The following is a 10,487-nucleotide window of genomic DNA, read 5'->3' on the forward strand; positions in this document are numbered from 1 at the left end:
GCCCAGGAGCGAGGCCTCTCCCCGCACTGCGCACGCGCGGCCCTGTCCCGGACTCCATTTCCCAGCATCCCCCGCTGCCCAGCCCTCTTCCCCCCCCCTCCTTCCCGGCAGCCCCCGCGGCTCCTTCCGGGCGTGTGGCGGGGCCGTGAGGCGGCAGCGGGCCGGGGCCGGGCCCCGCTCCGGCGGCGCCATGGCGTCGTGCGCCGACATCCTCCGCAGCGAGTTCCCCGAGCTGGACGGCGAGGTCTTCGCCTACGTGACGGGTGAGGGCGGCCCCCGAGCCGTCCCGGTACGGTGGGGGCGGGGAGGGGTGGGGGGGGGGACACGGGGAGGCGTGGCGGAGGCGGCTTTCCGCCGGCCGTGTCGCGATTCCCCCCCCCCCGCTGTCGCGACATGAGGGAGGAGGGGGTGTGCAGCGCCGTGTGCCCGCAGGGATCCTGCACAGCAGCGGCGCGGACTTCGAGTCGGTGGACGAGCTGGTGGAGGCGGTGGGCGAGCTGCTGCAGGAGGTGTCGCGGGACGGCAAGGACGAGGGCGCCGTGCGGGAGGTGTGCCAGCGGCTCTTCAACGCCCTGCAGCTGTAAGGGGCCTTCCTCGCCATCACCGCCCTCATCCTCGCCCCCTCCTCATCCTCCCCTCACTCCTCTTCCTCGCCTGCAGGGACGAGGGCCGGGCGCAGCGCTGCAGCCAGGTGCTGCTGGACTCCCCCATTCAGCTCTCGCAGATCACGGACGGATACGGTGGGTGCTGCCCGGCAGGCTCACAGGGCCCTGGGGGAGCTGTCACCCCTCAGCTGTCACCCCCCAGCTGTCACCTCCCCGGGCTCCCTCCCGGCTCTCTGCCCGCTGCTGAGCTGCAGGTGGAGCCCCCCCGGCAGCGCCCGCTCACCCAGCGTCTCCTTGCAGATGCCAGCGTGGACCTGCTGCCGGGGCTGCTGCTGAAGAGAGGCCAGGCGTCGGTAAGTGGAGGGCTGCGTCCTTGCTCGTAACCCGGTGGGAAGAGCTCACGTGTGGGGCTGCAGGGCCACGCTCTGCCCCGTCACCTCGCCCTCTGCGAGTAGCCAGGGCAGGGGTCATGCTGGTGAAAGGTGCAGCCACAGGGGTGCTGCTCCCTCGCGTCAGCCTCGCTGTGAGTTGTGATGCTCGCGGCCTTGGTCAGGTAAAGAGGCTCGGTGGGAGTTAGCAGCTCATTAATGTGACTACATATGTTTTGCTGTAGCTTCTTAACAAGCTTCAAAGCGTGGTTGTTTTGCCCAGAGTGCAGCTTGTCTGACTTCCTGAGGGACTTTGGTTTCTACAGCAAGGCTTTGGATTGAGAAATCAGGGTGTACGGGGTGACTTGGCTGTACTTGGTGAGCGAAGAAGCCCTGAGATGCGATCAGATATCAGGGCATTACATGTGGGGAGCTGGCACGGAGCCGCGGTTTCCAGAGAGCTGTGGGGAGGCTGTCAGCCCAGCTTTAAAAGTGGCTGGGGGTTGTTGTGATTCGGGAAATAAGAACGGGAGCAGAACAGTTTGGAAGTCATTACGCTCTGTGACGGAAACCGGAATGTCCTTGCCGATGAAGTGTGCGGCTGCTCAGGAGTGGCCTGGGTTGCCCTCTGCCTTGGTCTGGGTACGAGGAGGGTCGTGCATCCAGGACGGCGGCAGCTGCACAGGGCGGGCAGTGGCTCTGCTGGGTGGTCTGCCGCAGAGCTCTCCTCCCGGGGCTTCACGTCGGGCACAGAACTGCGTGCTTAGAGCCGAGACCCAACGCGATCCCCGCCTGGCTGACTGGGAGCCTGCAGGGAGAGCTGGCAGCTGCTGCTGGTTTTGGCACTGGAGTTGTTGCTCCTGGGTTCGCCGTCTGGCTCGCGTGTCCGCGGCTCTGAAAGGATTTTCAGAAAAACTGGAAAAGGTTCAGAGGAGGCCTCGGGAGGCCTTGAGTTCTGGAGGACGTTATTACCGGGAGACTGAGCGATCTCAGCATGGTTTACGGAGTGACTTAACCTACCTGTAGGCACCGGGCTGCAGCTCCAGCAACAAGCCGCCTTCAGCCTGGCGTGCAGGTCTGGCTGCAGAGCTGGCTGGAGATGCCTGGGAGGGCCCTTGGTCAGCCACAAGTATTTGACTCGACGCAGGAATAAACTGGAGCGGGCTGGGAGCCTGGCAAAGGCCAGAGGCCGGGTTAAAACGCTTGGCTTCTTTTTGCCTTCAGATTTAATTAAATACTCTTTGGCTCTGTCTTGATTGATCTGCTGCGTAACCTGAGGTAGTTCCAAACTGGCTAAAGTTTAACACGCCGGGGAGGAGAAGTGCTTAATGGGCCGGGGCCGGGCTGGGTGGCGGGGGTGGCGGAGGAGGCGCTGGGACAGCAGGTCCGTGTTGTAGAGGTGCCTGGGCCGAGCCAGGTCCCTGGAACCAGAGAGACTGCCCGTGGGAAAGAGCACTGGGGTTAGGGTCAGCCAAACCCCTTGCTTGCTGAGGCAGAACCGCTGCATGTAAGCGGTTGATTTAGGACTTCATTCCTGAAGCGGCTTCCTGGCCTGAGTAGCTGCCTCAAAACGCGCTCGAGTCCGTCCCAGTTCCCCTGTCCTGCCTCCCTCCTGCTCTCCCTTCCTTCCAGGCAGGTGGGACTGGCTGATTTCCTTTCTCTTGGAGTTGGGGTCTGGGGGCTTTTGCTGAAGATGCTCTCTCTGTAAACTCTCTTTGTGCCCCAGATGGTGGATGCCAAGAAACTGGAGAAGGCAGAAGCCAAGCTGAAAGCCAAGCAGGACAGGCGGATGGAGAGGGATTCCACAAAGTCATCTGGCCCTCTGTGAGTACGGAGGGTGCCTCCAACACCCCGCCTGCTCTGCTGAGCGTGGCTGAGGTCTGTTTGTACTGAGCTTTCCTGCTGAGCCCCCTTCTTTGTCTTCTGCCTGCCTGCAGGGTCCTTGAGGAGGCAACTGCCAGCCAAGCTGCCAGCAAGAAGGAGACTCGCATGGAGTCGTCAGGCAAGAACAAGTCGTATGACGTCCGCATCGAGAACTTTGACGTCTCCTTCGGTGAGCGGTGAGTGCAGAGGGGACGGTGGCACGGACCCTGCTGGGGCTGCAGGCCATGCTGAGGTCTGGATTGGAGAACTCTGTGGTGGCTGCTTGGCCCCAGCACAGCCTGAAAAGGTGCTGGGGGCAGGTGGCCGCTGGTTGCCTCTCTCCCCGCAGGGCGGGATGAGCAGGGAGCTGCTTTTTCCCTCCCTCCAGTGTCCTGCTGACGGGAGCCGACCTGAACCTGGCGTTTGGCCGGCGCTATGGGCTGGTGGGCAGGAACGGGCTGGGGAAGACCACGCTGCTGAAGATGATCGCCAGTCGGAGCCTGCGCATCCCCTCGCACATAAGCATCCTCCACGTGGAGCAGGAGGTGGCGGGGGATGAGACGCCGGCCCTGCAGAGCGTGCTGGAGTGCGACACCACTCGTGAGAGCCTGCTGCGCGAGGAAAAGGAACTGACGGCCAAGGTTAATGCCGGCAGGTGAGATACCACTGGATTTCCAGCCCTTTTACAGTCTTGACCATGAGATCTTGTTCTGAGATCTCTTCCAGTGGAGGACTCCAGCAGGGCTGGGCTGTGTCTTGCTTGGGGAAATCAGCCTCCCGCAGCGCTCAGACCCTGACCCCAGTCCATCCTCCGTGTTCCTCTTTGCTCTGCTCCAGGGGAGAAGGGATGGAAGGCTCCAGGCTGTCAGAGATCTACGCGAAGCTGGAGGAGATTGAGGCAGACAAGGCCCCAGCGAGGTGAGACGACCCTGCAGGCACTGCTGTCTGCTGGCATGGCAGATGTGGTTTGCAGCTTGGAAGGGCGATGCTGTGGCCCTGGGATCCAGCATATGGGGACAGGGGGCTCTTTTGGGTTAGGAGTAGTCGAGCTTCCCCCAGAAGCTGGAGGTGTTGGCTATTTTTGCCCCAAACGGCTTGCGTTGTTGCTGCTGCTCCTCCCCAGGTTCGTGGTGGCTGGGGAACGTTGCTGGGATGGTGGTGTACTACCACGTCTCGGCCAAAGAGCTGAAGGCTTCTTGTGAATCTCTTGGGAATTCACGTGGGTGCCGTGCCTTGCCGGGCTGCGTTTCCCAGCCAAACGCTGCTCTTGGGCACGAAATGAAGTTTTCGTGGACCAGGATGTCCTTAAACTACACAGCAGAGTGTCCACGATGACAGTGGGTCCAGGACTTCAGGCTGTGCTCTGTAGACGGGTGGATGGTGTGTCTATGTTCCAGTTCTCTCACCTTTCCCCCAGGGCGTCTGTCATTCTCGCTGGGCTGGGCTTCAATGCGAAGATGCAACAACAGACAACCAAGTAAGTCCCCCGGCTTTGGGCATCGAGACTTCAATGGCTTTGGGGAGAAGCTGCCGCAGCCCTGGTGGCGAGCAGGGTTCTCTCTGCCCTGCTGAACACCCCGTTGTTGCTGTGGCTGTAGCCACTGGAGGGGGCCCGATGGGAAGGCGAGGGGCTGTCCTGCCCTGGGGGAGCCAAGCCAGCCGCCCGCTGGGCCGCGGTGGAGCTGAGCCTGACAGGGCTCGTGCTGGGCCTGCTGTCTCTGCAGGGACAAGTTGTCCGTGGGTGACAGCGGAGAGAAAAGGGCTGTGGGGAGCAGGGAGCCAGGCAGGCAGGGTTGTTCTGATTAAATTCTAACCTTTGTATACAACCGTTTCTCTCCTCAGAGAGTTTTCTGGAGGCTGGAGGATGAGACTGGCCTTAGCCAGAGCCCTGTTTGCCAGGTTGGTGCCCAGATGTTTACTCCATGGGGTTCACTCTCCTCGCTGTCTGTGCTGCAGAGGGCAGGGGGGCTGCTGGGCTGTTCTCTCGACTCAGCCTCTCAGGGTGGGGAGCTTTCGAGGCATCACGGCTCTGTTTGCGTGGTAGAATGTGCTTTGCGTTGACCCTGTGCTCTTTTTGCTTCTGATGCCTGTCTTGTTTTCCCTAGGCCTGATCTCCTTCTACTGGACGGTAAGTTGATACCATGAGCCTTCAGCCCCTGCTGCCGGGCCTGCCCATGCCCTTGCCGGGTTGGGAACACAGCGTGGCCTTTAGCTGCCTGCTCAAAATAGCCCTGCGTGACAGGGCCGGTGCTCGCAGGGCTGTCACTGCTCCCTGGGGATGGCGTGGAGCCATCCTCAGCCTGGAAACCTGCTCGGGCAGCCCCTTTGGCTGACCACTAGTCTTTCCTATGTAAAAAAGCATAATCCAGTCCTCCCAACCCCTCCTAACCTCAGCGCCTCTTTCTCTTCCCTCAGAGCCCACGAACATGCTGGACGTGAGGGCCATTTTGTGGCTCGAGAACTACCTGCAGGTACGGGGCGGCGCGGGGCAGAGCGAGCCACAGCTCCTGTGCGGTGCAGGGGCTCCGGCCCGGTGCCGGGCTCACCAGCCAGGGGATGGGGACAGCCTCCCAGGCTGCGTCCTGCCTCGCTGCGTGGTGGCACCGGGCCCTGTGCTCCGGCTCGATGACAGTCAGGCTCTCTCAGGTCTCCCTCTCGCTGTCTCCTCCAGACCTGGCAGTCGACCATCCTCGTGGTGTCCCACGACAGGAACTTCCTCAACGCGGTGGCCACGGACATCATCCACCTGCACTCGCAGCGGCTGGACGCCTACCGGGGGGACTTTGAGAACTTCATGAAGACCAAGGAGGAGCGACTGAAGAACCAGCAGCGAGAGTACGAAGCGCAGCAGCAGTACCGCGAGCATATCCAGGTACTGGGAGACACCAGTAGGGTTTGGGCGCTTCTTCCAGCCTTGCCCCTTTCTCCCTGCTTCTGGTGAGCCTCCCGGGCTGCCCTGCTTCCAGTAAGCTCTGCTCTTGGAGTTTTCGTTGCTGTTCAGTCTTGCAGTGACCCGTGGCTGTGGCTCTGTTGTTGCAGAAGGCTCAGCAGCAGGGGGGTGCCTGTGGCTGAACGGGCCCGGGGGTTCTCTGACCATTTTTTTGTCACTTTAGGTTTTCATTGACCGCTTTCGGTATAACGCCAACCGGGCGTCCCAAGTACAGAGCAAGCTGAAGCTGTTGGAGAAGCTGTGAGTGCCTGTCCTGCTCCTCTCTGGAGGTGGGGAGGGGAGGTGTTTATGGGAAGAACTGGATGTTCCCAGGTGGTCCCCAGGGACCTGGAAGGCACTGTGTACCCGGAGGGATGGGGGTGGCTTGGACTTTGGGCGCTCTGTCTCTGGTCCGAAGGCTTTGCCTAGGATAAGGCTTTGCAGAGCTGGGCTGCTGGTGTGGGGACAGTGCAAGGCTCCTCGGTTACGTGTCTTCCCTCTTGCAGGCCAGAGCTGAAACCTGTGGACAAGGAGTCGGAGGTGATGATGAAGTAAGTGTCCCCTTGCTCGGAAGGGACCTGGCTCCCCTTCCAACCTGAGCTCCTCCTGGGATGACCACTGCTCCTCCTCTGGCACAGAGTCTGGGTGGGCCCCCACATTCAGGCTGGGCTCCCTCTGGGGCCAAGGCTGTGTCCCCTCCTGGTGACCATCCCTCGCAGAGGCCGTGCATGGTCGGGAGCCCCCTTTGCCACCTGGCAGTGGTTGTCCCGGGGGGGCTGGGAGCAGGGTCTCTGAAGTACCTGGCCAGCTCTCACCTCTTCCTGCCTTCCCAGGTTCCCCGATGGCTTTGAGAAGTTCTCCCCCCCCATCCTGCAGCTAGATGAAGTAGACTTCTGTTACGACCCAAGTCACTACATCTTCCGTTCCCTCTCTGTCTCTGCCGACCTGGAGTCCCGCATCTGTGTGGTACGTGGGACTGCAGAGTAAGGGTGGCTGCGAGGGGCCTTGGGTGTCCCCACTCCAACTCCCTGCTCGAAGCAGGGCCGGCTTCGATGTCAGATCCGGCTGCTCAGGTCCTTGTCCAGTTGAATTTTGGATGAAATATTCCTCCCTGGAGACATCCAAATTAGTCCGGGACCAATTCATCCTTGGGCTCAAGGGCTGGGGGGGGGAACATGCTCCAGCAGTGCTGTGTGTGCAGCTCCTCAGCGACAGGAACACAGCTTCCAGGTGGCTGGAGCCACTGGTTCAGCACTCATCCTGCCCCCTCCACTGCCTGATCATCCAGGAGAGCTGAAATTCCCTGATCACTGCCCCCATCTCCGAGGTACCTTCGTGGGTTTCATGTTCTCCAATGCTGCTCCTCTAGGTTGGGGAGAACGGCGCTGGCAAGTCGACCATGCTGAAGATCTTAATGGGGGAGCTGGCACCAGTCAGAGGGATCAGACATGCTCACAGGTACCTGGTAGGAAGGGGTGGGGGGCTGGGGGGAATGGTGCAGCTGGAGGGCTCCTGGGCTGTGCCTGCGGTGATGAGGATGGGAGCTGCACGCCCCCTCTTGTGCCCCCTTCCTGTAGCTGCAGCTGGGAGTGCTGCAGTTACAGCGCCCGGTGCCAGTTCCCCATCTCTCTCCTCGTTCTGCAGAAACCTTAAGATCGGCTATTTCAGCCAGCACCACGTGGATCAACTGGACTTGAACATCAGTGCTGTAGAGCTGCTGGCGAGGAAGTTCCCAGGTGGGTTTTGGAGATCTAAAGAGCTCTGGGCCGCTGGCCCCTCCCTTGCCACACAGATTGATTTGTTCCTGGGCCGTGGTCCCCGGGCACTTCAGTGCTCAAGGGATGCCTTCTGCCCTGGGTGAACTCTTCGCATCGAGCATGAGTTCAGGACGCCAGCCTGGAGTAGCTGAGCTGGTTTTGCAGCTCAGTGCAGCAGCAGGGGCAGCCAGCCTGCCGGGAGCTCTGTGCCCAGCAGATCTCACACCGGTGCTCCGCTGTAGCTGCGTTTTGGAGCTAGCTGCTCCCGCGTTGCTGTGGCTTCCCTGCCAGTCACACGACAAGCACCTGGCCCTCCTTCCTGCCACCTCCCCAGCCCCCCAGCTCCCCTCTCCGTGATGCGATGTGACTTGGCCACGAGGAGTTGGGGGCAGCGTCACTCGGAGCCGGTCACAACCGACCGCTGCGTGGCCCCTGTCCTGATTGTGTCAGTCAGCCTTTCCACGCAAACCCCCTGTTCGGGCACTGCCTCCGAGCAGCTGCCAAATTCCTCGGCTGCCCGGCCTTGATGCGAGCCAAGGGCACTGCAGGAAGCGCCAGCTGGCCCCGAGGCCCCGGGGTGCTCGTGTGCCATAGCTGTGTTGTGCCGTGCTCCCGCAGGGAAGACGGAGGAGGAGTACCGGCATCAGCTGGGGAGCTACGGCGTGTCGGGGGAGCTGGCCGTGCGCCCCGTGGCCAGCCTGTCCGGAGGTCAGAAGAGTCGAGTGGCCTTTGCGCAGATGACAATGTCCTGGTAATTCCCTCCCAGATGCTGGAAGTTTTTGCAGGGCTGCATCCCTGGAACTTGCTTCGCCGAGAGGAGATGGGGGAGGGAGATTGTCACCTGGTGGGGGCCGGGTGGGAGGAGACAGGCAGGCGGCTTTCTTCTGCTGCTTTGAGCTCAGAGGGTGTCCCTGGAGCTGGGCGGCACAGACCCTGGGGCCGTGCAGTGCCGGTGGCTGTGGCTTTACGTGGCTAAAACCATAGCCTGGACTCCTCCCTGCACGGAGGTCCCAGCAGTGCGCGGGGGCGTGGGCTCAGCCTGAGCCTGTTCCGGCGCAGTGCTCAGAGCTGTCTTCTCTTCCAGTCCGAACTTCTACATCCTGGATGAGCCGACAAATCACCTGGACATGGAGACCATCGAGGCACTAGCAAAGGCACTGAATAAGTTCCGGGTAAGGCTCTGCAGGCGAGATCTCCCATTTTTCTAACATTTCCTGCATCCTCCAGCGTGGGTGACTCAGTATTTCAGCCAGAAGCAGACCATAAAATTCCAGTGGTGGTTTCAAGTCCAGGAGATGTGGTGGGAAGTCGGTCGCATTTCTGCCTTAGCTGTCTGTCCTGGTGGCTTGTTTCACTTGTTGACTTTGGCTGAGAGAGGCAGCAGCAAGCCAGAGCACAGCTTGTCCCCCATCTTGGCCAGCCACCTACGGGCCGTGACCGCTCCCATGCTGCGTTCAGCGCCCAGCCCTGCCTTGGGGCCCTCGTGGCTGTTCCTTAGGTAGGTTTTTGTGGCTCGGAGCTCAGCCTCCAGGTACTGCTGTAATAAACCTGGTTCTTGCTGTTCTGTACTTGCCCAGGTTAGGTCATTTTGCCTACAACAGAAAAATGGGGTTACTCGGGGCCTTGTCCCGTCACCTTTTGGCAGCCGTTGCCTCCAACTAGAATTTCCATCCTCAAAGTTTGTCAGAGGTCCAGAGAGCCAGTGGCTAACCCTGCGCTTGCCCTCGGAGGGGAAGCTAAGCACTTCGCTGTGCGCCTGCCTCCTCCACACCAGCTCTGTCCATCCCTGCTGAAGACAGGAAAGCCCTCGGGCTAGGCTGGAGTTCGTGGCTGCCTGTGAAGCACGGTGCCTTTCCCCAGTGCAGATAGAAACCTGAAGTCCTGTGCGCTGGCTGGGTGGGCACAGAGGGGCTGCCCTGCCACCAGAGCCCTGCTTTGTGGTCCGCTCAGTTCCTTTTCTCTCCTCGTGTTCGCAGGGCGGTATCATTCTGGTGTCCCACGACGAGTGCTTCATCCGCCTGGTGTGCCAGGAGCTGTGGGTGTGCGAGAACGCCACCGTCACCCGCATCGAGGGCGGCTTCGACCAGTACAGAGACATCCTGAAGGAGCAGTTCCGGAAGGAGGGTTTCCTATAAGGGAGGCGGGGGCCCAGACTGCCCGAGGAGGCTGGAGCACGAGGCTTCAGGCGCTGCAGCCTCCAGCCGCGCCGAGCCTGGCGGAGCGCCCGGGAGGTGGCACGGACCCCAGCCACGCCATCCAGCTGCCACCCGAACTGCTCTCCCCTCCTGGGCGCGGGCGGCCCCCGCTCTGCCCTTCTGCCTGGCCGCCCGTGCAAGGACAGCGAGGGACCGGGAGCCACGGGCGCTGCTCCTCGTGGGCGCTGCCTGCTCTGTGCTCCAGGCCTGGGCCGTGCCTGGAGCTGCTGCTCCGCTGGGATGAGGAAAGGAGGTGTCCCCCCACCCTGGTTGTAACTCCGTGCTCGCAAGGGCAGGAGAGGAGCTGTTCTCCTTTCTTCGCTTACACCCCACTGCCTTTTTCTTTCTTTTCTGGTTAACTGGTGCGCGCTGGTCAGGTTCCCACACGGCATTTCTCTCCCCAGCTCTCCTACGCTCCCGTCCCCTCTGCTGCCCGGGCGGGAAGCGAGGCCTTTGCTGCTACAAACGTCCCCAGCCTCTTCCTCGGCCCCTGGAAGTGCCAGGGGCGAGGGTTTGCTTTGCCTGTCCTCCCCCTGGGGCTCGCCTGTGTACCCCCCCCGGGGTGCGCTGCCCTCGCACCCGCGTACCCCACACGGGTGCCCCGCAGCGGGGTGCGAGCAGGCCCCTCCAGCACGGAGGTGGCGGTGTAAATAAAAGCAGAACGCTACACGTGTGCCTCCCTCCCGTCCTTGGGGCTTTTTTGTTGTAGGGGCTGGGGGGCTCGCTGCCAGCCTCAGACCTCGGGGAGACTGCGGGGGGGAGGGGGGGGG

The 10,487-nt window shown here is 61.8% G+C and overlaps 1 protein-coding gene across 1 annotated transcript; it reads left to right on the plus strand.

The window, feature by feature from the left end:
- The first annotated feature begins 97 nt into the window (after positions 1–97).
- Positions 98–10,384, plus strand: ABCF3 (ATP binding cassette subfamily F member 3). Its single transcript, XM_035334192.1, has 21 exons — positions 98–263; positions 433–580; positions 661–740; positions 906–958; positions 2,700–2,797; positions 2,911–3,033; positions 3,225–3,491; positions 3,674–3,754; positions 4,254–4,313; positions 4,679–4,735; positions 4,942–4,964; positions 5,252–5,307; positions 5,508–5,708; positions 5,950–6,026; positions 6,272–6,316; positions 6,599–6,731; positions 7,135–7,223; positions 7,410–7,501; positions 8,141–8,273; positions 8,607–8,694; positions 9,499–10,384. Exons 1-21 carry the CDS (start codon positions 191–193, stop codon positions 9,655–9,657), a joined length of 2,136 nt encoding a protein of 711 aa, XP_035190083.1. The 5' UTR covers positions 98–190; the 3' UTR covers positions 9,658–10,384.
- The last annotated feature ends 103 nt before the right edge of the window (positions 10,385–10,487 follow it).

The sequence above is a fragment of the Oxyura jamaicensis genome, chromosome 9 (assembly GCF_011077185.1).
Source record: "Oxyura jamaicensis isolate SHBP4307 breed ruddy duck chromosome 9, BPBGC_Ojam_1.0, whole genome shotgun sequence".
NCBI lineage: Eukaryota > Metazoa > Chordata > Aves > Anseriformes > Anatidae > Oxyura > Oxyura jamaicensis.